General features: G+C 41.4%; 1 protein-coding gene across 2 annotated transcripts in view; it reads left to right on the forward strand.

Annotated features, from left to right (window-relative positions):
* TRIQK (triple QxxK/R motif containing) overlaps window positions 1-26,650 on the forward strand; it is a 169,653-nt gene that overhangs the window by 60,819 nt on the left and 82,184 nt on the right. The window contains exon 3 of one of the 2 annotated variants that reach the window (XM_040433164.1): window positions 16,011-16,097. The exons of the other annotated variant lie outside the window; for it this stretch is intronic. Coding sequence (XP_040289098.1) covers window positions 16,047-16,097 — 51 coding nt within the window. The 5' untranslated portion in view covers window positions 16,011-16,046. The remainder of the gene's footprint in view (window positions 1-16,010; window positions 16,098-26,650) is intronic. 2 annotated transcript variants of the gene reach the window in all.

Consider the following 26,650-nt stretch of genomic DNA (forward strand, 5'->3'; position numbering starts at 1 on the left):
GTAGCCTTGAGATAAGTAGTGGGAAGACTGCTGTATGTTTTTTTTTAAAATTAATTTATCCTTTATATGTAGTTGAATTGCAAGTTGTGCTTCACTCAGTAAGTGTATTACATCTTTCTTCAAAAAAATTTTTTATAAATATTTTTTTCCTATACTTTTTTTGTATCTGTATGTTCAAACTGTATTGAACACTATCAGCATAGTTTCTAGACTAATTGACCAGATCTGCTGCCTAAGCCAAGCTGGACTGGTCTGCCCGGGGCTCTGGGATTTTCACATATACCTTTTGTGCCTCTGGGTTAATCATTTTCATTTCCAATTCTGCAGCTGCCCACGTAGCCAACAGTTGTGATGAGGATGTGATCTTCGAGAAGTGCTAATTAATCTCACCCTAGAGACTGCACAAGTTACCTCTATGACTGTCAAGGGCTCAGCTGGCATGTTCAGATAGTGTTTCTACATGAAGATTATGCCTGGGGTAATAGAAATCAATGTCCTCCCAGTTGTCAGGGACCTGGAACCCTGGAGAGTCATAACATATTGATGAACTGATCAGCATTTCAGGATTAGGAGAAGAGTGATTATTAATCAAACTGTTGTAAGTAAAGCAGAAGCCATGTACAGCTATACATAGTCCATCACAAGCTCATGGCTATGGGCTTCTTACTTGTAAAACTGCTGCCCTCGACCATGCATCAAAACCGAGCAAGTGTACAAATTATTCATACACTAACCTCCAACGTAACATTATATAGAAGACATTAACTTTGCGATAAACAATAAATACTTGTTTTACCATTAGCCAAACCATATGCAAATTGCTGTAACAACAAGCTAATTGGAGCAAAGAGTAAATGTAAGATAAACTACTTAATGGTGTTATATGAGATAATTAAATGATGCACAAATTTTTAATTTGAAGGCTATGTAGACCTTCGGAGGCAAAAAAAATATGATTGCATTCTACTCATTTTGGTCTAAAAATCATTTTTCAATTGGTCGTTATTAAAAATATATTCTGTCACAAAGGGTTAACTGTTTTTCTAGCTGTGTGACTGGTACTTTTCACTTTGTGCAGTCATCTAATAACCCTCATCTCTAATTTACTAAGAGGTCATAAGCACTTATTTAAGCCACATTCTTATCAGTAAGATAGGGACTGAGCTATAATGAGTGTTTATAATGTCAGAGAGCAGAGTTAGGGTCCATTCACACGTCCGTTTTTTCTTTCTTGATCTGTTCCGTTTTTTCAGGAACAGATCTGGACCAGATCTGGACCCATTCATTTTCAATGGGTCCTGGAAAAAAACGGACAGCTCAATGTCTGATTTTTTTCAGGACCCATTGAAAATGAATGGGTCCAGATCTGGTGCAGATCTGTTCCTGAAAAAACGGAACAGATCAGGAAAGAAAAAACGGACGTGTGAATGGACCCTTAGGCTGGGTTCACACGAGCGTGTCCTGATTAGGTCCGGATGCGTCCCGATGTATTGCGGCAAACCCGCGCGAGTAGGAATGCAATTGCAGTCAGTTTTGACTGCGATTGCGTTCCGATGTTCAGTTTTTATCACGCGGGTGCAATGTGTTTTGCACGCGCGTGATAAAAAAACCGACTGTGGTAACCAGACCCCAACTTCTTCACAGAAGTTCAGGTTTGGGTTCGGTGTTGTGTAGATGTTATTATTTTCCCTTATAACATGGTTATAAGGGAAAATAATAGCATTCTGAAATCAGAATGCTTAGTAGGTGATCAATTGAGGGTTAAAAAAAAATAAAAAAATAACTCACCTTCTCCTCTTGTTCGCGTAGTTCCCGGTCTCTTCTTTACTTCTTTAATGATGAGCTGTGGGCTAAAGGACCTTTGGTGACGTCAGATCACATGCTCCAATCACATGGTCCATCACCGTGGTGATGGACCATGTGATTGGAGCATGTGATCTGACGTCACCACAGGTCCTAGCCGGTAGTTCATCATTAAAGAAGTAAAGAAGAGACCGGGAACTACGCGAACAAGAGGAGAAGGTGAGTTAATTTTTTATTTTATTTTTTAACCCTCAATTGATCACCTAACTAAGCATTCTGATTTCAGAATGCTATTATTTTCCCTTATAACCATGTTATAAGGGAAAATAATATAGTGAATAGACTGTCACCTAGCAACCATGCGTGAAAAACGCACCGCATCTGCACTTGCTTGCGGATGCTTGCGATTTTCACGCAACCCCATTCACTTCTATGGGGCCTGCGTTGCGTGAAAAACGCAGAATATAGAGCATGCTGCGATTTTCACGCAACGCACAAGTGATGCGTGAAAATCACCGCTCATCTGAAATGAATGGGTCGGGATTCAGTGCGGGTGCAATACGTTCACCTACCGCATTGCACCCGCGCGGAATACTTGCCCGTGTGAACGAAGCCTTAAGGAGCCTGTCAAATTAGCTAGCTGACAGAGCAGAGAGAAACTTCAGATTCCTCTGTCAGAGCATCTCAGCTCTGTACAGAAAAAATGGTTCCATGTTTGTAAAAAAGGCCAAAAATGATTTTTAGCTCACAATGGGTACACATGCAAAAAAAAAAAAAAATATAGCCTTTAAAACTTTTTGCTGCAAAAATAAGTATAATCATATAAATCACAGAAAAAATGCACCAAACGGATATGCCACTGACTATACTGGCTAGTCATAAATGCAGATATTAAGAGCTGAGACTTTTGCCAATATATTCCAGTCAGGAAAATATCGGAGCCCATCATGCACCACGTCACGGTCACTCAGCATGGCAAGGGGTCCTACCACTACGCTAACTATGGTTTGAACAAGGTCTGAAGGTGATGTAATCCAGCTCACAGCCAAGCTTCCACACAACCGCCTAGCAGGACCACTAGTGCAATGTGAACAAAGCAAGACTGTAAGCCACACCCATATCAGACCATGTGATGGAGGTGCAAAAGAGAGTGTTTGAATGCCAGGTAAAGGCACACACACTACATATCAAACAAGACACAAACACAGAAATATAGTGGCAAATCTGGGGGAGCTGCTCAACCCCTAACACTGTAGCATGTTTTTCCCATATGCAATTTTTTTGCTGGGGATAGTCGTTTGCTGCGGTCAACATGCGGTGGGGCTGCTCCCCCAATGAAAAACACGCTACAGTGTTAGGGGTTGAGCAGCTCCCCCAGATTTGCCACTATATTTCTGTGTTTGTGTCCTGCAAAAAAAAACGCCATTAAAATGCATGTGGTTTTTAGCATATCACATGCACTTTTATGATGCTTTTATTAGCATTTTTTGTCTTAACAAATGTTTGAATTGTGCAGCGTTTGGAAAAAGCTATTGCTTCAACATGCTGCATTTTTAAGAGAAACCCCATAAAAACAAAAACAAGCACCTCTAGCAAAAAAAACAAAAACGTGGATACAGCAGGAAGGAACTAGTTCCTTTATATATCCATTTCCTTTCAAATCCACTTCTGGCTAAAAAACTTATTGTGAATCTACCCTTAAAGCGAAATTGTCACGCTTCGGTGTGGGAGGGAAACACCACACCGAGCATAGGAGGGAAGGGAGGGGGGCAGGGAATCAGGCCTGAGAACTAGAGAAGGAAGATGGACACCTCCTAGTGAAAACCCTAACTAAAATCCTGACTGACTACCAGTATGAACAGACCCCAAAGGTAGGTGAGTTCATACGCAGGAATACCTAGAGTCCTATCTAGCCCTATAGGACCCTGATACTAATGGTAGGGATAAGGGATGAGACTACCTGTTCCTCCAAAAGGAAGGATGAACAGAATTCTCCCTCAGGCCTAATTCAAACAATAGGGAAATGCAACAAACAGATAACCAAAACAAAATACAAAAGGGAAAGGAAAGACTTAACTTCAAAGGGGGTATGGAAGCACCAGGAACTCACCTGAGATCTAACCACCAACTATCCACAGGTCCAACAGAAGCTATAAAACGCACAGCATTGTGGGAGTAGCAACAATAAATAAGGAAGGTAAAATGACCACAATAGCAACACCTAAAGGAAAGAGGTGTGGTTATTACCAGAAACAACACAGGCGCCTATTGATCCACAAGGAAACCTGTCAGATCAAACCACGTGTTGCCAGTCTCACAGATCTCCTGCCACTCACTGTCGCCGGGACTTCCGTGACATTAATATTGATGACCTACAGCATCCTGAAGATAGGTCATCAGTATTTTATCATGGGGATCCAACTCCTGACATTCCCATTGAATGGGCTGCATCTTTCGGACAAACTCTGTGGTCTCTTCATATATATGGTATGAAGCCATTAAGCTTCACAAACACTGTGCGACTTATGAACGTGACATCACAGGTCGAAGAAGAAGCTGCAGTGCTCGCCCAAGCACCGAGGCTCTTCTCAACTGCAGATCGGTGGTCATGTGAGGAATCGGAGTCTCAACATTCAGATCTTGAACTATGCTGAGGTGTCTCCTGATGATAGGGCATCAATATTGAAAGCGTTTGTCCTATCACAACAAATTATCACCTATCCACCTGATGGGGGATGTTTCTGCTGGCATCATTCAAACGGTGGAACAGGAGCCGTTCTTGTGATCGATGAAGGCCTGAGTGGTTGGACCCCCAGCAATCACTTATCTTCTATCCTATGGGTAGGGAATTAGTTATTGTAATAGGACAACCCCTTTAAGTCCTGAAAAATCCTTTTAACCAATTCTTGCTCAAGGATGTAGTTTTTTTTTATTGGAAGCGGAAAGACAACTCTGTTTAACACCTACTATTATCACTTAAATGGCTTGTCTCAGCAAGGGTTATTAACATCATAGAGGGCAGATGTGGTGCATCCACACGTTGGTACGTAATGCCACATTTGTGTAATAAAATATTTAGATGCGGCTTCACCTCGCTTTTTTCTTTTTTTCAAGTAGCCCTTTGACAGGACTCAATCTTGGCCACTAATTTGTCCAGCCGCAGCATAGATTTCAAAATGTGTGACAGGCATTTTGATTTTAAGCTCCTCATACGTGATAAAAATGATTATGTCAAACGAAAAGAATTTCGTTGTTAATTTTTTTGGAATGCAGTTTTTCCATTCTTTATATCTAGAATTGCACTTTGAGTTGGCAAAGAATAGTCATACATTCCTCCAAAATCAGCTGGATAAGACTTCATTTAACATCAAATACTTTTCATGGCGTGTCTCCGATCCGTTAACGTACGTGTTCCCATTATACTGAAACTGACACAGGGTGACTTTCTTTATATCTTTGGATAGTGGGATTTCGTTTTAGAAAAGTAGCCGATAACTAATTATTGTTTCTTCAGCAATGGCTATTGTGGTTTTGGGCACTAGTGAGTAGAATACAAATCCCTTAACTGAGAATACAATTCACATCGTCCCAAACATTTTTTTTTTCCATTATGGAAGAGTATCTTGTTAAGGAAAATAACCAAATTTCATGTGTATACATAATTATATACTATGATATACATACTATATATCGGAGGGGATCAGGCACCCAGTGATCTTCTTTTACTTGTTTGCGGTTTTGGCATAATGCTGAAAGTTAACTTTGAATGCTACACCCCCATGTGTCATGGCACGGCTTGGGTAATAAACTCCACACCGAACACAAGAGGGAAGGGGAAAGGTTATAGGCCTAGATACGAGGGAAAGGTCACCACCTAGTGAATCCCTAAAACTGAGCCCTGACTTCTATCAGTATGAACAGACCTCGATGGTAGGAATGTTCATATGCAGGAACCTAGAGCCCTATCTGACCCTAAAGGGCCCTCGAAATAGTGTCAGGACAAAGAAGTCCTGTTCCTTCCCAGCTGAAGGAACAGGAGACTCCCTCAGGCCTAATACCAAAAGATAGGGGAATACAACGAACAAGAAATAAGTAAAAGACACTTAACTCCGAAGTACGTGGACGAGCAGGAACTCAGAGGAGAACCAACACCAGCACTTCCACAACCAAAAAGGAGCTATCAACCGCATAGCATGATGAGTGAGACCAGATTAAATAGAGGAGCTGAAATGACCACTTAAGCTACACCTGAGACAAGAGGTATAGTCATACCCAGCAACAACACAGAAACAAGTGAAACCAAAGAGGCTGTCAGATCGCATCACTTGCAGCCAGTCTCTTAGATCTTCTGATCCCTGTCACGGGAGAGACCGTGACACCATGCCTCTATAGAGTCGTGGGTTGGAGCCACTCTTGGGGTAAGTGACTCTGACTAGTCCTCCATACCAGTGAGATTTTTGAGGCTAATATCTGTGGAAGCCTTGGTTAGGCCAGCACTTGCCATGTTAAGGCAATGGGCAACTGTGATTGCGTCTCTGGGTGCCCATGAGCAGAAAAAAAGCCCACTCCCACTATTGAGATCATTAGATGCTGTGGTGGCCATTGACCATGGCATCTAAAAGCTTAAAAGACTGGGATCAGAGGTTTCTCTTATCCAGCCATTCCTGCAGGTGCTTGCCTGTAATCACCACCAGGCTCCTGCTGCTGATCACTCACATAGCTCCTGTGACCCTTGCGATCATGATGACATAACTCTTCTTGTATGGCAGCCCATGGGCATTGAATGACGAAATGATGCGTGAAAGGGTTAAACAGTTGGCATTAGATTTGTACTCTTGCAATAGGCTGGCAGCAGGTTAATAACATGTATGTCTAAGTACTGCTGAATTAGTTCAAGCTACAGTGGGATTTGAAGTGTAAAATGTACTTTCTTTTGGACTACCACAACAAAGTTTGGTCTAGAATGCAGGGAAATGTTCAGCACTCTGTCCAAAGAGTAGTCTCTAAATGGTGTCCCAAGGAATGTGTCTTTGGGTGAAACATCACAATAAACTCCACCGAGAAAACTTTCTAACGAATGGCCCTCTAAGGTATCTGGATACCGTTGTGTGGAATAACATAGTATCTTCAATATATTGATGTATACCTGCCAGAGGCCAAAAGGACACCCTTTTGAACCTCATCAGGTCCATGGACCCTGTAGACATGGTTTAAGTGTACCTTGGGAGCTTTTCCTGGCACAAACCCTAAGAGGATATCTCAAAGGGGATTTGTACAGAGCCTAAAGGGGTATTCGGGTTATAACAAGTTATCCTATATCAGATTGGTGTTAGTCCTACTGTTGGGACCCCCACCGATCACGAGAGCGGAGGCCCTGTACCCTCTGGAGCCCCCCTGAAATGGATAGAGAGGCTGGTCGGAAATGCGTGATGACGCTCCATTTATATGGGATTGCCGGAGATAACCAAGTGCTGTACTACTTGTTATAATTTGAATACCCCTTTAAGCATTATCGCAGGCTGTGGATCATGGAGGACAATCGGGAGCAAATATTCATATGAATGCTTGTTCCTAATTAACACCGTTTAATACAGGTTTTATAACAAAGACATTATTAATCCCATATAATTTGTGGTTGCTGAACACGAAATTGACGTTCAAAATGTGAGATCGGTTCTTGTTTAGAAGTTACGAAGTTACCGAGGGAAAAAAGGAAAGAACACTGAGGAGCATCTATCAAGTTATTTACACTACCATTGTGGCATTAAAAAGTCACAAATTATGCCACTTTTTAAAAGTGTCAAGAAAAGGGATGGGGCTTAATGTGAGGGGCTGAGCCTACCGTGGCCTGCCAGATTTACTATAACCTACACCAGAAACTGGCATATAGCTCAAATTTACGCCAGCCCGTGGTTGCCATAGATTTGAGTCTCTGGTGCACATAGTACCAGATGTGCCTAATTTATTAAGAGGCATCTCTGCTTAATAAATCCCACTCAAGCGTACGCCAGTCTTGATAAGGCTCCTTTCACATCACCGTTTCTCCTTTCCGTTCTCCTGCTCCGTTGAGGAGCAGGAGAACGGAAAGGACGGATTTTGCAGATAACTGAGACCTAACTGAGCGTAACGGAGCCTAAAGACCCCATAGACTATAATATGGTCCGTTCGGTGTCCGCTCAGAATATGATTTTTGAGCGGAGACAGAAGTATAATGAGACTTTCTTTCATTAGAAAGAAAATGAACATAGAGCCATCAGTAATGTGCCAACATTGCAGAGCTCCATTTACCTTTCTTAATAATTGCGATATCCTGATGAAAACGCCCCCCTTATTCGTCACTGAGTGCACCGCAATTAACTTCATTTAAACCCCCCCACACACACACACACTTCTTGAACAGGCACATTTTCCATTTTTTTAGTACATGCGTCTTTAAAAGCCATAACTTTGTTTTCCGTTTGGTAATGTAAATGATTTTTGGGCCTTTTTGCGGTGACACATTTCTTTGTAAAAAAAAATTTAGTCTGTAATTTCACATTTTTAAAAATTTATTTTTAATAGCAAATTGTGCAACTAAAATATATATTTTTTTATTTCCAATTTTCCATAATAGTCTTGATATATCGGATGGATGGGTTATCGTCACCAGGGGTAGGGCTAGAAGCTGCAATGTAGAGTGTGTGGGAGACATTTAACATTACATTTTTTTTTTTTATTGTTGATTTCAGATGGAACTAGGGCCGACATATTAGCCCCAGTTACAGGGGGAATACAGTTCTCAGAGAGGTTGTACATGCTTGTACAACCTCAATGCAGAGGTGATCTGGGTCTGATAAGACCCAGCCAGTTCTGCAGATTCCCAGCTCCTGCCGGCATTGCTGCTTCCTGATCTCTATATACAGCACTTGTTCAGTGGAAAACCATCTCTGTCTTCTTCATGGGGAGCCCTGTTGTTACTGACAGCAGCCACTCGATTAGGCCTCATGCACACGACCGTTGTGTGCACCCGTGGCCGTTGTGCCGTTTTCCGTCTTTTTTCGCGGACCCATTGACTTTCAATGGGTCCGTGGAAAAATCGGAAAATGCACCGTTTTGCAGCCGCATCCGTGATCCGTGTTTCCTGGCCGTGAAAAAAAAATGACCTGTCCTATTTTTTTCACGGCCAACGGTTCACGGACCCATTCAAGTCAATGGGTCCGTGAAAGAACACGGATGCACACAAGATTGGCATCCGTGTCCGTGATCCGTGGCCGTAGGTTAGTTTTTATACAGACGGATCCGAAGATCCGTCTGCATAAAAGCTTTTTCATAGCTGAGTTTCCCCCTCCTAATTAAAATCTCCCCCCTATCATTGGTGGCAGCGGAGTGTACCGATCGGAGTCCCAGTTTAATCGCTGGGGCTCCGATCGGTAACCATGGCAACCAGGATGCTACTGCAGTCCCGGTTGCCATGGTTACTTAGCAATTTGTAGAACCATTATACTTACCTGCGAGCTGCGATGTCTGCGTCCGGTCGGGAGCTCCTCCTACTGGTAAGTGACAGGTCATGTCACTTACCAGTAGGAGGAGCTCCCGGCTGGACCTGTCACTTACCAGTAGGAGGAGCTCCCGACCGGACGCAGACCATCGCAGCTCGCAGCTAAGTAACCATGGCAACCGGGACTGCAGTAGCGTCCTGGTTGCCATGGTTACCGATCGGAGCCCCAGCGATTAAACTGGGACTCCGATCGGTACACTCCGCTGCCACCAATGATAGGGGGGAGATTTTAATTAGGAGGGGGAGGGAGGGGAGAAGGCCCACTGGCCACCAACGAGTTAACTACAGGGGAGGGAGGGGGGCCCACTGGCCACCAACGAGTTAACTACAGGGGAGGGAGGGGGGCTGGCCGCACTGGCCACCAATGAGTTAACTACAGGGGAGGGGGGGGCCCACTGGCCACCAATGAGTTAACTACAGGGGGGGGGGGCCCACTGGCCACCAATGAGTTAACTACAGGGGAGGGGGGCTGCCCCCTGCTGCCTGGCAGCACCTGCCAGGCAGCAGGGGGCAGTCATGTACACAGTTCTTTTAGTATATTCTAACCTGAAGCGTCCCCATCACCATGGGAACGCCTCTGTGTTAGAATATACTGTCGGATTTGAGTTTCACGATGTAACTCAAATCCGACGGTATATTCTAACATAGAGGCGTTCCCATGGTGACGGGGACGCTTCAAGTTAAAATATACCATCGGATTGGAGAAAACTCCGATCCGATGGTATATTAACTCCTGACTTTACATTGAAAGTCAATGGGGGACGGATCCGTTTGAAATTGCACCATATTGTGTCAACGTCAAACGGATCCGTCCCCATTGACTTGCATTGTAATTCAGGACGGATCCGTTTGGCTCCGCACGGCCAGGCGGACACCAAAACGACTTTTTTTTCATGTCCGTGGATCCTCCAAAAATCAAGGAAGACCCACGGACGAAAAAACGGTCACGGATCACGGAAAAACAGAAACCCGTTTTGCGGACCGCAAAAAATTACGGTCGTGTGCATGAGGCCTTAAGCTGTAGCTACAATCTCTGCAAGGACATTTTAAAATGCTGACTGCCTGGACATTTGTAGTCTGTGGGCGGTCGGGAAGTGGTTCATGGGGAAGACATGTGAATGGGAATAAAGGATATGCAGCTTCAGGGTCATTCTGCAGCCCATTTTCTTGTATGCCATTAGAAGTTCATCTTTAAACTGATGAAAGTTTTTGACTCGTAACAAACTAGTTGACAGAGTTTTGAAAGCCTTCCATGCTTCTCTTTCATTGTCATTCAACTGGCTCTCAAATGTTTTTGTTTTTTCTGTGTTTTTTATTTTTTTACTTTTTCCCACTTTTGACTTCAAAACAAGAACCAATCTTGCATTTTCAATGTCATTTTCATGTTCAGCACCACAAAATTATGTCAAATTACAGAGTCTCTGTTACAGATTTTTTTAGAACGATGTAATTGACACGTGTAAATATGCCGCCTGACAAACAACCAAGCACATCTTTTTTGTGGCACCAAAAACCCTAATTTGTCGTCTTCATGTTGCCCTGTGTAAGCAGGCACGTGCTGCCAACCAACAATGAAACTGTATAGTAACGATCATTCATCCCCATAACGTGGATCGTTGCTGAATGTAAATGCAACTAAGCGAGTGTACAATGGCTGAGAGAGAATGTTCTTCATACACGATCATTGCCTGCACTATCAGTCCATATCAAAGGGTCCTAAGTTTGTTTATTCATAGCTTGGTTTCATACTATGTGCAAATAGTCTGTATAGATTGGGAGTCCTCAGCTGTCTTTTTTTTTTTTTATCTGAATCCTCCTTATATGATGTTTGAAATTATTCAGAGAAACATTGATAAAGTGTAGTCTTTTAGGCTAGTTTCACATCTGTGGCAAGGATTCAGGCAAGGCTGTTATGGCAGAGAACAGCCTGACGGAATTCTCTGGATCCGGCTCTGAAGGATGCAAACTGAATACCCGCCTGCCTCATTAAGGATAATGGGGTCCGGCCGATATCCAGCTGCATTCCAGCAAACTGCTGCACGCTGCGTTTTGTGTCCGGCTGTTTCCCAGCATTCTCTGCTGGATCCTCCGTGCCTGTGAAACTAGCCTTACTGAGTTGTTACTACGTCATAAAGATTAATAGTGATCTCATGCAAACCTAAGCCTCACACTGCTCTTACAGAACGACCATTACCTCATGTTATTTGGGAGGTTCAGTAGTTGTAGAAAAGTCTTCATAAGTTCTTAAGATAGAATTTCTTTCAACCATTTAGAAGGGCCTGTGATTTTCTCGAAATGACAAGTATCATGAATAATCACTTCACTTACCGTTAAATAGGCCACATTGTCTATGAATAACTACCTAACTGCTGAGAATAAGCAATCAGCGGAGCATCGAGGTTGTCAGGCTCACATTTACTGTAAAGGTGTAAAGTGTAATATGTGGGAAGTTTATTTTTTTCCCATAAACTGCGGCTTCTTCTATTTCCTATTATCATTTTCAACAATCCAACTTTTGCCTTACATACCATATGTATATGTGCATTCAGGAAATTTTTGCTAAAGTAAAAAAAAAAAAAAAAAGATAATTCAAGTTTTTCCCCATCAGTCTGCACTCAATACCCCATAATGACAATGTGAAAACAGAATGTTAGAAATCTTTGGAAATTTATTAAAAAGAAAAAACTAAAATATGGCATTAAGTCAAGCCATTTTCAGGTCTCCCCAGAGATATTTGATTTGATTGGATTCAAGTCAAGGACGTTCACAGAGTTTTCCCTAAGCCACTCTTGTGTTGTCTTGGCAGTGTGCTTAGCTTCGCTGTCTTGGAAGATGAACCTTTGGCCCAGTCTGAGATTCAGAGCGCTCTAGATAAGGTTTTCTTTAAGAATATCTCTGTACTTTGCTCTATCCAGCTATCTCTCAACTCTGACCAGTCTCCCTGTCCCAGCAGCTGGAAAAAAAAACACAGCATGATGCTGCCACCACCATGCTTCACTGTAGGGATGGTATTGGGAAGGTGATGAGCATTGCCTGGTTCCCTCCAGACATGACACTTAGAATTGAGGTCAGAAAGTCCAATCTTGGTTTCATCAGACCATAAAATCTTGTTTCTCGCAGTCTGAGAATCCTTTAGCTGCTTTTTTGCAAACTCCAGGTGTGTTGTGCTGAGAAGAGGTGTTTTTTTCTGGCTACTCTCCCACAAAACTCAGATAGTGGAGTGCTGCAGTGATGGTTGACCTTCTTCACACAGGATCTTTGGAGCTCAGCCAGAGTGACCATTAGGTTCTTGGTCACCTCTCATACCAGTGCCCTTTTCCCCCATTAATTTGGTGGGGTGACCAACTGTAGGAAAAGTCCTGTTTGTTCCAAACCTCTTCCTTTTAAGAATTATGGAGTCTACTGTGTTCTTGGGAACTTTCATTGCAGCAGAAATTTTGACAGGGCAAGGCAGCAAAAACGTCATCACACCTGGCCCTTTCAAACAAAGCGCAGAGGGCACAGCAGTTGCACAGAGCGCAGAGCCTCTAGGTGTAATGGTAACGCCCCCATTGCTCCTGGAGGCTCATTTGAATATATTAAAACCTCATTTTTCTCATATGTACCCCAAAAGGGTACCAATAAAAACGACAGCTTGTTCCACAAAAAACAAGCCCTCTGTTGATAGAAAATAAAAAAAATTATGGGTCTTAGATATGGCGATGAAAAAATTTTTTTTTTAATAAAAAGTGATTTAATTATATAAAAATTGGTAAAACGTGAAAAAAATATCCACATTTGGTATCGCCGTAACCGTATCGACTCTTCTCCTCCCCAAAAATGAAATAAAAAGTGATCAAAAAGTCATATGTATCCCAAAATGATACCAATAAATACTACAGCCCATTCTGCAAAAAACAAGCCCTCACACAGCTACAATGGTGAAAAAATAAAAATATTATGGATGTTATTATATGGTGATGCAAAATATCATTTGTTTTTTAACACCATCTGAATTTATGCTGAAAAAGTAGTAAATCATAAAAAACCTATATAAATATGGTATCACTATAACCGTATCAACCCACAGAATAAAATTATCATATCATATATACCGCATGAAGAACCCTAAAAAAAAATTTAAAAACACTTACAGAATTGCAATTTTTGCACACTTCACCTCCAAAAGGTCATATGTACCCCTAAATGGTACCAATAAAAACTTTAGCCTGTCTGAAAAAAATAAGCCCTCACACAGCTCAGTAAAAAATAAATAAAAAAAATAGTTATGGCCCTTTAAAAACTATTTCCTCAAATTCCATGTTAGAAAATGCAGATGCTGCTCCTTTTGAACTCTGCCATCTGCCTGTACAGCAGTTTATGATCATGTATGAGGTGTTTCTGTATTCAGGAGAAAATGGGCAACAAATTGTGGGGTGCATTTTCTCCTGTTACCCCTTGTAAAAATGAAAAATGTGACAATAAAGCAACATTTTCTTGTAAAAATTTATTTTTTCATTTTCACAGCCAAGTATTTCTGAAATCTATGAAATGCTTGTTGGGCCAAAGCAATTACTCTGTCCCTCGATAAATTCTTTGAGGGGTTTAGTTTACAAAATGTGGTTATTTTTTCTGGGTTTTCTTTTTAGGGTGTCTCGGGGTCCCTGAAGATGTGACATGGCTCCCAAATACTATTCCAACAAAATCTTTCCTCCAAAAACCATATGGCATCCCTGCCTTCTGAGCACTGCCGTGTGCCCATGTAGAATTTTACAATCACATATGGGGTGTTTATTTAAACTGCAGAATCAGGGTAATAGATATTGAGGGTCTTTTTCTGTTAACCCTTGTTGTATTACAGCAAAAATGGTTTAAAATTAAAAATCTGCACAAAAAAATGAAAATCTTAAATTTCACCTTCATTTTGATTTCATTTCTATGGAATACCTAAAGGGTTAACAAAGTTTTTAAAATCAGTTTTAAATGACTTGAGGGGTGTGGTTTCTAAAATGGGGTCATTTATGGGTGGCTTATATTATGTATGGCTCAAATTGACTTCCAGAACTGAATTGGTCCTTAAAAATGTTTTGAAAATCTTATAGAAAATTTGAAAAATTACTTCTAAAATTCTAAACCTTTTAACATCCTACAAAATGATGCTAACATAAAGTAGACACATGGTGGATGTTATTTAATGACTATTTTATAAGGTATAACCATCCATCTTTAACACGTAGAAATAAAAATTTAGAAAATTGCTATTTTTAAAAAAATTTCTGTAAATTTGGGATTTTTTTAAAATAAATAAAAAAAATAAACTCAAATTTACCATTAACATGAAGTAAAATGCGTCACAAAAAAACTAGCTCAAAATCGCTTGGATACATAAAAGCATTTCAAAGTTATTACTACACATGTCAGATTTGCTAAATTACGCTTGGTCATGAAGGTGAAAAAAGGCTTGGTCCTGAAGGGGTTAATCCAACCTAATGTTGCCTATATCGATTTATTTTGGTTTGGTTGCCTCTGATTGAATTGAGTTCTACGTGAAATAGATGGTACTCCCAATAAGAGGAGAAGTGGGCCACTGCTGAGTCTGTCCACATTTTTTTGCCTCCCTGGCATACACAGCATATGCGCTATCCAGCACACTGCCATGTAACCTTTGCCCACCCGGTTGAAAAGAGAAGAAAGGGGCCCTCAACCTTCCCTGTGCATTTCTAACATAATAATCATTCATTATTTCGTAATCAAGGTAAAATGTTCAATTAATATGGGCAGCAGGGTGGCTTGCAGCGCTGGGGTCCTAGGTTCGAATCTGACCAAGGACAACATCTGCATGGAGTTTGTATGTTCTCCCCGTGTTTGAGTGGGTTTCCTTCGGGTATTCAGGTTTCCTTCCACACTCCAAGGACATACTGATAGGGACCTTAGATTGTGAGCTCCATCGGGGACAGCTGGATGCTAATGTCTGTAAAGCGCTGTGGAATATATTAGTATATGTCTATAAAATAAATAAAATGAATCAAAATTTCGATTTAGGTCATAATCGCCCAGTTCTATGTGAACCTACCCTTACCATCTAATGTGTACGAAACTGTCCACCAACATCTGTTTACTGGGATTTCAGCATATGGTGCTAGAGGTCCCAGGAACTGTCCTGGTGAAGAGGGCCATCCTGCCCTTGAAAAGCATTGACAAGCTTTATACACAATCAAAACATCTCTATATCACTTTGGATGGTTTAGAAGTCCTGCTTACAGCACCCAGGAAGCGATTCATACCTCTTTCCATTTTATCGGATGCTAGAGGTGCCTGGCAGTGGCTGATTCTCCTCTTGGATGAATACATTTGCATTCTAGACATGTGTATTGGGGGAAGGGGGGTCAGGAGGAATAGTCCCTGGATGAACAAGGAGGCATCTAAGGTTTATCCTTCCAAGCTCAATAAAGTCTATCGTAGTCCATATCTCTCAAGCATAAATGTGGCCTTGTTCTTTTACAAGAATAGTAAGTTTGTAATCTCTTATTGGTTTTCATAGTAAGGCATAGTACCTTTAGCTTGCACATTGTGTCTATCGTGCAGTATCCTACTGGATTTCTGTTGTATCATTCTGGAGGACTCAGCTGTTCTTAACATTTAAGATTTGTGACCTTCTAACCTCATGACCTGGGATTTCAATTGATTGCAGAATCCTAAAGAAAACGAAGACCAAAGGTGTAAAACTATGTTGGAAATGGGAAAAATGAAAATGCTGATCTTCAACCTAGACCCTGAGGTGATGAAGCATCCAGGCTCCGTTGTACATGAAAACATTGATTTCTGTCGCTTGACACATTTTGTAAAACTCCCTTCTTGATTTATTACCTCTTTGTAAAACTGCTGCTACTACAGTATTTTGTAGGGTTTTGTATCTTAGTGGTTTTTTATAAAGTATTTGTTGCTTTGATATTGATTTCAAATATTTAGCCTTCCATTTCTTATTTTGTCTTGTTAGAAATATAGTTTGTAGCATATGGTCTGGGATGAGACCTAAAGCTGACAGCTGCCTTTAAAGGGAACCCTTTACCACCAGAAAACTGGCGTAGCAGTCTTAAAAAATTTCCCCTAAGAGTCTCATGTATATGTCAAAAGCACTGATTCTAATAGGAAGAGTCACAGTGATGCCGGGTGGGTCCCAGTCCTTGTTTTCTTAGTGACCACTTCTAGCTCAGAATCAGTATAAGGCTACTTTCACACTCGCGTTTGGTGCGGATCCGTCATGGATCTGCACAGACGGATCCGTTCCGATAATACAACCGTCTGCATCCGTTCAGAACTGATCCGTTTGTATTATCTTTAACATAGCCAAGACGGATCCGTCTTGAACACCATGAAAAGTCAATGGAGGACGGATCCGTTTTCTATTGTGCCAGATTGTGTCATAGAAAACGGATCCGTCCCCATTGACTTACATTGTGTGTCAGAACGGATCCGTTTGGCTCAGTTTCGTTAGACGGACACCAAAACTCTGCAAGCAGCGTTTTGGTGTCCGCCTCCAAAGCGGAATGGAGACGGAACGGAGGCAAACTGATGCATTCTGAGCGGATCCTTATCCATTCAGAATGCATTAGGCCAAAACTGATCCGTTTTGGACCGCTTGTGACAGCCCTGAATGGATCTCACAAACAGAAAGCCAAAACGCCAGTGTGAAAGTAGCCCAAGTTACAGAATCCCACAAACACTGTCAGTAATTGACATGTCAGAAGATTTATTGTAGGCATATCTATTTACTTACATATGTAACAGTGCTGAATTTATTATTTTGCTCTTTTGGCTTATGTTGTCTGAACATCATCATAGTTCTATAATTTGAGACCGCACACTAGGTTCTGCTGCAGTCCTATGTGAAATCCAATCATTTAATAATATAAATATATAGAAATTGTCAGTAATTTTTCCAGTGCATGGCCGTGTCAGCTCCAGCAGATCAACCTATCCGGTCCCCCTGCCTCTGTGTCCAGTCTCAGAGCTAGTTTGGGGATTTAAGTCAAACTCTTTTTGTGTGTCTTTGCCTGTGATTGCAGGTGTCCTGGCTCCTGTGCATCGTGCTACTCTCAAGCCCTGCATTAGAACTCCTGATGAACTGATCTTTGGCTTGCTTTTGGGTTTAACCTTCGTCTGCTGATTTTGCTTCTGTTTATTCTCCTGGTGAATTATTTTGGCTTATCTCTGGATTAACTCCTCATCCACTGTTTTGGCGCTATATATATATATATATATATATATATATATCTAGGGTGGGGCTTAAAGGAAAGGAGTGGCTTCTCGGGATGTGCCATTTTGTGCCAAAATTGCTCCACAATTGTGGTGTAACAATTTGTCGATTGGTAGTTGGTACAAACTCAGAGAAACATGTCTATCCCTGCACCATATTTATCCTCCATCCTGAGCCCCTGTGACAAATTTGGTGCAGGTCTAGACAAGACAGCCGGTCTAAGCTTACTCCATCTATAGAATTAGTAACTCTTAGCCAATGTTTCTAGTAACTCTGACACCACCTTGTCGCCATCATGGTAAGACTTTTGTTAGTTTCCTGCTAATATCCAGCTACTTTCATCAGGATGTAGGTATTTTTTTAAAAATTAGAATGTAATTAAATCTTTTGATTTTGGGACCGCCTATTTAATGCACCGCATTTAGTTGCCCATCTGCCTATGTCTTAAGGTGCCCATACACCTTTAGTGGCTGTTGTCTGACAGCTATCTCTTACCTTCCCATACACAGTTGAGCGGGGAGTGTTCTCAGTCTTCTGTTGGGGAAGAGTAGGAAGCTTCCTATACACATTGGATGGTCGGTAGATTGGTCCGATATTGACTTAATGTGTATGGGGCCTTCAGTTGCAGCTATTGACAGCTGAGATGATTGTTTTTCATGCGTCATTTCTGCCTTCAGGAAAACTCCCAGCATGTTCTATATTGTGTGTTTTTTACGCAGCCCTGGCCCCATAGATGTGAATGGGGCTTGTGTGAAAAACTGAAGGCCTCCGGATGTAATGCGTCGTTTTCATTGATGGTAGCTAGGAGATGTAGATTTGCTATTCATCAAAACTGATTGCATCGGTGTGGAAAAAATGGAAGCACTGAACACAATTGTAGACAAAACTGATGGAACTTGCATGCAAACCCTTCAGTGTTTCCCAGAACAGACCCTGACACAATCCATATGGCTTGTGTGATAGAGGCCTTACATTATATTCTAGCCCAGATGTGCCATCCCTACTGCATCCCTATTAGATGCTGCTCTACTCTGGAGAAACCCTGGTTTGGACCACGTGAAAAAGACACGAATTTGGGACAGTCCAAGATGTGCGAAATTTATTAAGAGGTGTGTAAGACTAAAATTGTTGTTTCTTGATGTGTCAGAAGAACAAAGAAAAATCGAAAAAAGGATGTAAGATAAGGATCCGTTATTTTTTTTCTTCTGACAGATCAGAAGAATGGAAAAGAGAACAGTGATGTGAACGCGGACATGCTCCAACAGACCTGGCATATGAAACCCTAGTCTTAGTAAATCAGCCCCTTTTATATTTCATACATTTTTTGAAACTTTGAGTTATTCTTTTATGAAATGTATTCATAGCTGTGACCAATGTACGGTCACAGCATTTAAGTGTGTAATTATCAGTATTATGGGTCCCCTATGGTATCATACGCCGTTAGAAATTGCCTTTGCCAGTGATTTTGTTTATTTGCCGTCCGTGTTTTGTAATCTTTCCTCGCACTTTTGTCTGGGGCCGACCGTTCAGGCTGCTCATTTTTCAGCATTTCGGTGTCACCGCCGCAGAGTGATATTATTATTCAGCTGACATTTATTTTCTAGTCAAATTGTTCATGTGACAAGGAATCAAAAGGCAGTGCAAATAATAAAAAATGTGTTTTTAATTCCACCCGTCACATATGTTCACAGCAGGACTGTGAAACAAAAAAATAAAATAAATGAAGTCTTCATTCGAGTAACGCGCAGCCAACGGTAGCTTGTTTTCGTTGAAGAATATTAAAATGGACACGTTTGGCATGTCGCATTATGGGGCAATATACTTCACTAAATAACATTTTAAGAAGGTTATTGAAGCATATTGTAGACAGAAAGTTCAACATGATTGACGACAGCAGATCCTTGCGAGGACCCGGCGCGGTTATTGTAACTGGCTATATTAATCCGACATTTATCTTTAATTCATGACTTCTGGCTGTCATTTCCTCCCACTAGTTGCAGTAGGGACTGCGATTTTCAATCCAGTATTAAAACAGGAAATTCCTGGACCTCTGCGAGGAGAATTACGGAGTCCGTGAATGAATAAATATACATGTAACGTCGTTTATGTATAATGGTACTGGGGCTCTGTTCACACATGCAGTACACAGTTGCTGAATATAGCGCCTATGTGTATGGTAAACGCTACAGGTTCTTTTGCTGTATCCCCTGTATTGAAATGTGTAATCAGAGAAGATTTTCACTTAGGGCTCATGCACACGACCGTATGTATTTTGAGGTCCGCAAAAAATACGGGTGACGTCCAGGTGCATTCCGTATTTTGCGGAACGGAAAAGCCAGTCCCTAATAGAACAGTCCTATCCTTGTCCGTTATGTAGACAATAATAGGACTTTTTTGGGGGTTTTTTGCGCAACGGACATACGAAACGGAATGCACGCGTTGGGATTTTTTTGCGGACCTATTGAAATGAATGGTTCCGTATAAGGTCCGCAACAAAAGTCCCAAAAAAAAAAAAAACGGAAACGGAAAGAAAATACATTTGTGTGCATGAGCCCTTAGACCCCTTGCAGATGAGCGATACAGATTAAGTCCGGATGCCTTCAGTTTAAAATGCGCGATTTTGCAAGCAAGTTCATTCAGTTTTGCCTGCGATTGCATTCAGTCATTCAGTTTATATCGCGCGGGTGAAATGCGCATTGATGCGTTTTTCACGCACATGATAAAAAAACTGAAGGTTTACAAACAACATCTCTTAGCAACCATCCGTGAAAAACGCATCGCATCCGTACTTGCTTGCAGATGTGATTTTCACGCAGCCCCATTCACTTCTATAGGGCCAGCGTTGCGTGAAAAACAAGTGATGCGTGAAAAACAACGCTCATGTACACAGACCCATTGAAATAAATGGGTCCGGATTCAGTGCGGGCGCAATGCTCGTGTGAAAGGGGCCTTAGGGTTTGGTTTCACACGTATCGTTCTGAAGAAAAATGAAGGGTTTTTTTTGTGACTTTTTTCCCCACTTTTTTTTGTTAATGCTGCAGCCAGATGTTCTCTAAAATTCAGTAGGGAAATATGAAAGGCACCACAGTGTTATTTGTGCCTTTTTTAAGGTCCATATTGTTGTTTTTTTTTCTCGGCATGCTTTTTTTTCCATAGGGTTCTATAAAAAATATAATTAAAAAAAAAAATTTAAATAAAATATGTATATACACACACCGGTATATATATATATATTTTTTACAATCCAGAAAAAAATGGAACAAAAAAGTGTGTATGAGTTTTCCAGACTCTCTGACCTGTTCACAGGATAGGTCATCAATAACAGTTTGGTGGGGGTCTGACACCCGGTATCCCCACCAATCAGCGGTTTTCAGCGGCTGCCAGTGTCAGAAACAAAACAGTAGATGGATCCGTAAGCAGAAAGCTCTGTCCATTCGTGCTGGGAGTACTGCAGCTTGGGTTATTACTGTACAGTTTTTTTATGCTGTTAATTATTTGCTGTAAAGTAGTGGACTTCAGTGTCTACGGCCTTTAACCTTTGCCGTTGATCAAGGGCTCATGCACACGACCGTTGCCCCGCCGTGGCCCGCACTTGAATGGGTCCGCAAACCCGGAGATGCTGTGCGGAAGCACGGATCGGAACTCCACGGAAGCACTACGAAGTGCATGCACTACTTTTTTGCGGTGCGGGTCATGCGGCTGCCCCATGGTCAGTGCCCGTGCATTGCGGACCGCAATTTGCTGTCCGCAGCACGGGCCCGGCCAGGTCGTGTGCATGAGCCCTAGATCAAAGGTTTGTATTTTTTAAACTTTATTGGGTCCCATAAAATTGGAAATAAACTTACATTGGTGTAAAGTTTCTACTTTATTCAGCAGTTACACAATAATTATTTAATATGGTGATAATTATCTTTACACCTATTAACGCCACTTCATATTTGACCTACTGTATTTGCTTATGTTTCTATTGACATTTTAATGACCTTTTATCTCAGTAATTGTACATGAAAAAGGTCAGGGTAAAAACCTGTACAAATAGTTAAAGGGGTTATCCGGGAATTTGATATTGATGGCCTCTCCTCAGGATAGGTCATCAATACCATATCGTCAAGGTTCTGGCTCCCTGCACCCCCTGCCGATCAACTGTTTAACCCTTTCAGCCCGGAGGGTTTTTTGTTTTTCATTGCCTGCCTTACTGGTGCCATAACTTTTTTTTATTTCTACTTTTACATACGGTAGGTGTATGATGGCTTGTTTTTTGTGGGAAAAGTTGCACTTTCTAATTCCACCGTTTAATATTACATACGTTGTACTGGGGGGGAAAATTCAAATGAAGTGAAATTGGGGGGGGGGGGGAACGCCATTCCGCAACAGTTTTATGTTTTTTTTTTTTTAACGTTCATCAGATTGATTCTCTCATACATTTGCATTGGAGTGTATGAGAATTAGAATGAGGCAGGGGCTCCTTAGGAACTAATGTGCGGCAGCTTCAGTCCATTCCGGAGGACTGAAGCTGCCACACAATGCCTCCGGCTCCCCCATCTCCGTCAGGGGGAGCCGGAGTACACCTGGAAGCGTGTGCTTCAGGGTTTTCGGGCATTCAGATGCCGTGGTCATGTTTCTGAAGTGTTAAAAATCCGCGATCGCCATTACCACCAGTCGCGGACTTTAGCCTCGGGTGTCTGCTGTGTGAAACAGCAGGCATCTGGCAGTTGGTTGGGAAGTGGTTAAACATGCCAGAGCTCCAGTGGGCGCTGCGATCTCTTCACAGCTTACTAAGCACAACCCGTACATTGTATAGCGGCTGTGCCTGATATTGTAACTCAGCCCCATTTACTTGAATGGGACTGAGATGCGCCTAGGTCACATTACTGATGTACGGGGATATCACTGGCCTAGGAAGAGACCTAAGTGCTCATCGAGTGCTGCAGCCTCTTCCAGCAACTAGGATAGGTCATCAATATCAAATTCCTGGGTAACCCCTTTAAATGATAAATCACTTTGGTTCAGTGACAGTATATTTAATGTAAGTATACAGTCAGGCTCCATGCCATAGAATTGTAGGTAAGTCCTTATTGTATATACTCGAGTATAAGACGAGTTTTTTGGCACATATTTTTGTTCTCAAAAAGCCCCCTCGTCTTATACTCGAGTCTAGTCTAGCTCCGGTAATACAGGCAGTGCGGGGGGCGGCGCTCACTCACTGACGTCACGCGCCTGCGCCGCCTAGTGGGAGAAGGCGCGTGACGTCAGTGAGTGAGCGCCGCTCCCCGCACTGCCTGTATTACCGGAGCAAAGACAAAGTAAGAATACTGCTGTGAGCGTCGGGGAGGGGGATCTGTGGATGGCACTGTAGGGAGATCTGTGGATGGCACTGTAGGGGGATCTGTGGATGGCACTGTAGGGAGATCTGTGGATGGCACTGTAGGGAGATCTGTGGATGGCACTGTAGGGGGATCTGTGGATGGCACTGTAGGGGGATCTGTGGATGGCACTGTAGGGGGATCTGTGGATGGCACTGTAGGGAGATCTGTGGATGGCACTGTAGGGGGATCTGTGGATGGCACTGTAGGGGGATCTGTGGATGGCACTGTAGGGGGATCTGTGGATGGCACTGTAGGGGGATCTGTGGATGGCACTGTAGGGGGATCTGTGGATGGCACTGTAGGGAGATCTGTGGATGGCACTGTAGGGAGATCTGTGGATGGCACTGTAGGGGGATCTGTGGATGGCACTGTAGGGGGATCTGTGGATGGCACTGTAGGGGGATCTGTGGATGGCACAGTAGGGGGATCTGTGGATGGCAGTGCCATCCACAGATCCCCCTACAGTGCCATCCACAGATACCCCCTCCCCTAAACAGTGCCATCATGGCACTGTTTAGGGGAGGGGGGATCTGTGGATGGCACTGTTTAGGGGGGATCTGTGGATGGCACTGTTTAGGGGGGAGATCTGTGGATGGCTCCCTGTATTTAATGCAGAGTGTGTGTGTATATAATGCACACACTCTGCATTAAAATCAGGGAGTCACCCTCTTGCAGATGTGTGTATATAATGTAGAGTGTGTGCATTATATACACATACACTCTGCATTATAGCTGCATTTCCCACCCTAGTCTTATACTCGAGTCAATAATTTTTCCCATTTTTTGGGGGTAAAATTAGGGGCTCGGCTTATACTCGGGTCGGCTTATACTCGAGTATATACGGTAATTCTTATTTTAGAATATATCCACATTAATACGCAGAGACATTTAGCTAGAAAAGTCACATAGATGGCATGGTGCTAGGAGTGTATTATTAAGGCTGAGAGCAGAGCAAAAATGCAATAATAAGACATACAATATAGTAACAATAGTATAACAATACATCTACACAATATATCCATATAAATAAATCATATTTATCATGCTTCTCAGATACAAATAATATTAAAAATGATAGGAAGGTTTTTACTCTATTATGAATATAAACTGAATACATAAAAGGAAATAAACTATTTCATGCTTCTTTTGCCTGTGATGTTTAATCCACTATTGTACCTTGCATCCTTAGAAGGATTAATAAGTAATAAACAGCATCTCGGTCTAATCCATATTCTCGTTTAAGTTTCAGTGACAAGCGTCCTCCTGGGGGGAGCTGAGGTTAGGGGATGAGCCGTGTTCCCCCAGGATGGGCATTGTGAAAACAACCTTGATTTTGTACAGGCTAATCTAATCTCCATTTCTCCATCTATCATGGCCCTCTCGAAAGTGGGGCTGATCTTTTATGCAAATAGTCGGCTTATTAGGCATTGTGACTGTATGTGCTAATGTCTCGGTTGGAATCTTGTGGGATTTTTTTTTTTTTTATCCAACCGTCAAAGCTGTAAAAATGAATGATGATTACTACATAGCTTTGAAGAACAAAGAGAAGTCACAGCATTTTATCGGTGTCAGATGTCTCAGATCCTGACAGCATGATGGTTACCGATGAACACGGCTGCTGATTTTGGGTTAAGTAGCTAGTGTAACAGATATACATTTATAAAAAAAAAAATAATAAAAGACATACTGTCATCACCCACTTGGAAGTGTTTTATTGGCAGGACTAAAATTATAGTCTAAGATTCTTTGAGTAGCGACATTTTGTAATAAACGGTTATCAGGTGATGCCAGTGGCAGTTAATGGGATTATTCAGCAGGCAACATGAGCAATCGCCTGAGTCTCCGAAGAGTTACTCAAATCCTTCTTATTTAACCTCATGCTATTCTGTCTTATAATTATGTTCACTTCACCGCGGTTTCATAATGCCATTAAAGTTTCCTTAAAATATTTCTTCATAAAAATATGTTACATTCTGTGTTTGTGAACATGGTTATTATTTTTTATTTAACGTGACTGTAACAGTATAGATCATATATGAAGTTAGTAAAATTTACATTGCACTTGTAGTAATCTTCTATAGCGCCAACATTCTGCAGCACGTTACATCATTGCTAGTCAAACATCATGAAGGGTAATTATCTGATATAGGCGGGTAGATGATATGAGATAGATAGAATGATAGATGATATTAGATAGATAGATAGATGATATGAGATAGAAAGATATGAGATGGATAGATACATGATGATAGATAGATTATATGAGATAGAAAGATATGAGATGGATAGATAGATAGATATTAGATAGATAGATAGATAGATAGATATTAGATAGATAGATGATATGAGATAGATACCGGTAAATGATGACAGATAGATACGAGATAGAAATATATTAGATAGATACTAGGAAACAGTAAAAACAGATTTTTGGACCGCTTGTTCCGGCACTTGTCTGGAGGAAATATTTCACTGTTTCCTGCAATGTTCCCTCTGCATACCTCACCATTTGAGGCCCCACAGAGTTACCGCGGCTGCAGTCTGGAATATGCCGTTGTGCTGGTCGGCAAAGAATCACCAGCAAGGCTCTTAACAGTGGTTGGGACTCCTCACAACCTGGGACGGTAAGCGTACCCTAACCCATTTAATTCTCTTTTATTCACACTGATCCCACACATGTGGCGCTGCCTCCTGTCCTTTTTTTATCCGATAGATAGATAGACCGGCACATGGCAGGCACATGTTCTTATTTGAATATATTACATTTTATAGCTAATGCCAAAATTAGAGTAAATAAATAAATAATCTTTTTAAATGTGAAACTAGCAAGTCACTGACTATATTTTTAAAAACCGTCCAATATAGTCAGTGACTTGGTATTTAACCTAGACGGTAAACATCCCTACTAGCATTTTCTGTGATTTGCTTTAAATGTGAAAAGAGACAAAGCAATGTTCTTTTTGTTTGAATAAAATATTTTCACAGTGATTTGCAATTACATTTTTAACTCCTTCCAGCTGAGGCCGTCATGGACCAAATGCAGGATTCCTATTTTTCAAATCTGACACGTGTCGCTTTATGTGGTAATAACTTTAAGATGCTTTTTCTTATCCAAGCCATTTTGAGATTGTGTTGTTAGTTTTTTTTTTTCATGACACATTGTACATTTAGTAGTAAATTTTGGTCGATATATATTTATTAAGAAATCTGAAGTTTACTAAAAAAGTTTTTCTGGCATTTAGGGAGTTTGATAACCCTTTAGGTGTTTCACAGGAATTAACATAAAATGGAGGGATGCTCAATTTTAACCCTTTTTTTTAACACCAGCAAGTGGTATAAAAAAAAAAAAAAAAAAACTCAGTATTTTGGAAACTACACCCCTCAAGAAAATTCATCTAGGGGTATAGTGAGTATTTGGATCCCAAGATGTTTCATAGAATTTAAAATTCTAAGTTTATTTAGTTTTTTATGTTTTATTACAAATTATTGTGTTGCCATATTTTAGGAGCCATAGCGTTTTATTTTTGTGTTGACATAGCTCTATGAAGCAATGTTTTTTGCAGAATGAGTTATAATTTCCATTGGTGCCATTTTGGGGTGCATAAGACATTTTGATCACTTTTTATTCCACTATTTGGGCAGCGAGGTGTAAATATTATTATTATTTTTTTTCTACAGGTTTATCATGCTAATTTTATTCTGATATGA

The sequence above is a fragment of the Bufo bufo genome, chromosome 5 (genome assembly GCF_905171765.1).
Source record: "Bufo bufo chromosome 5, aBufBuf1.1, whole genome shotgun sequence".
Classification (NCBI taxonomy): domain Eukaryota; kingdom Metazoa; phylum Chordata; class Amphibia; order Anura; family Bufonidae; genus Bufo; species Bufo bufo.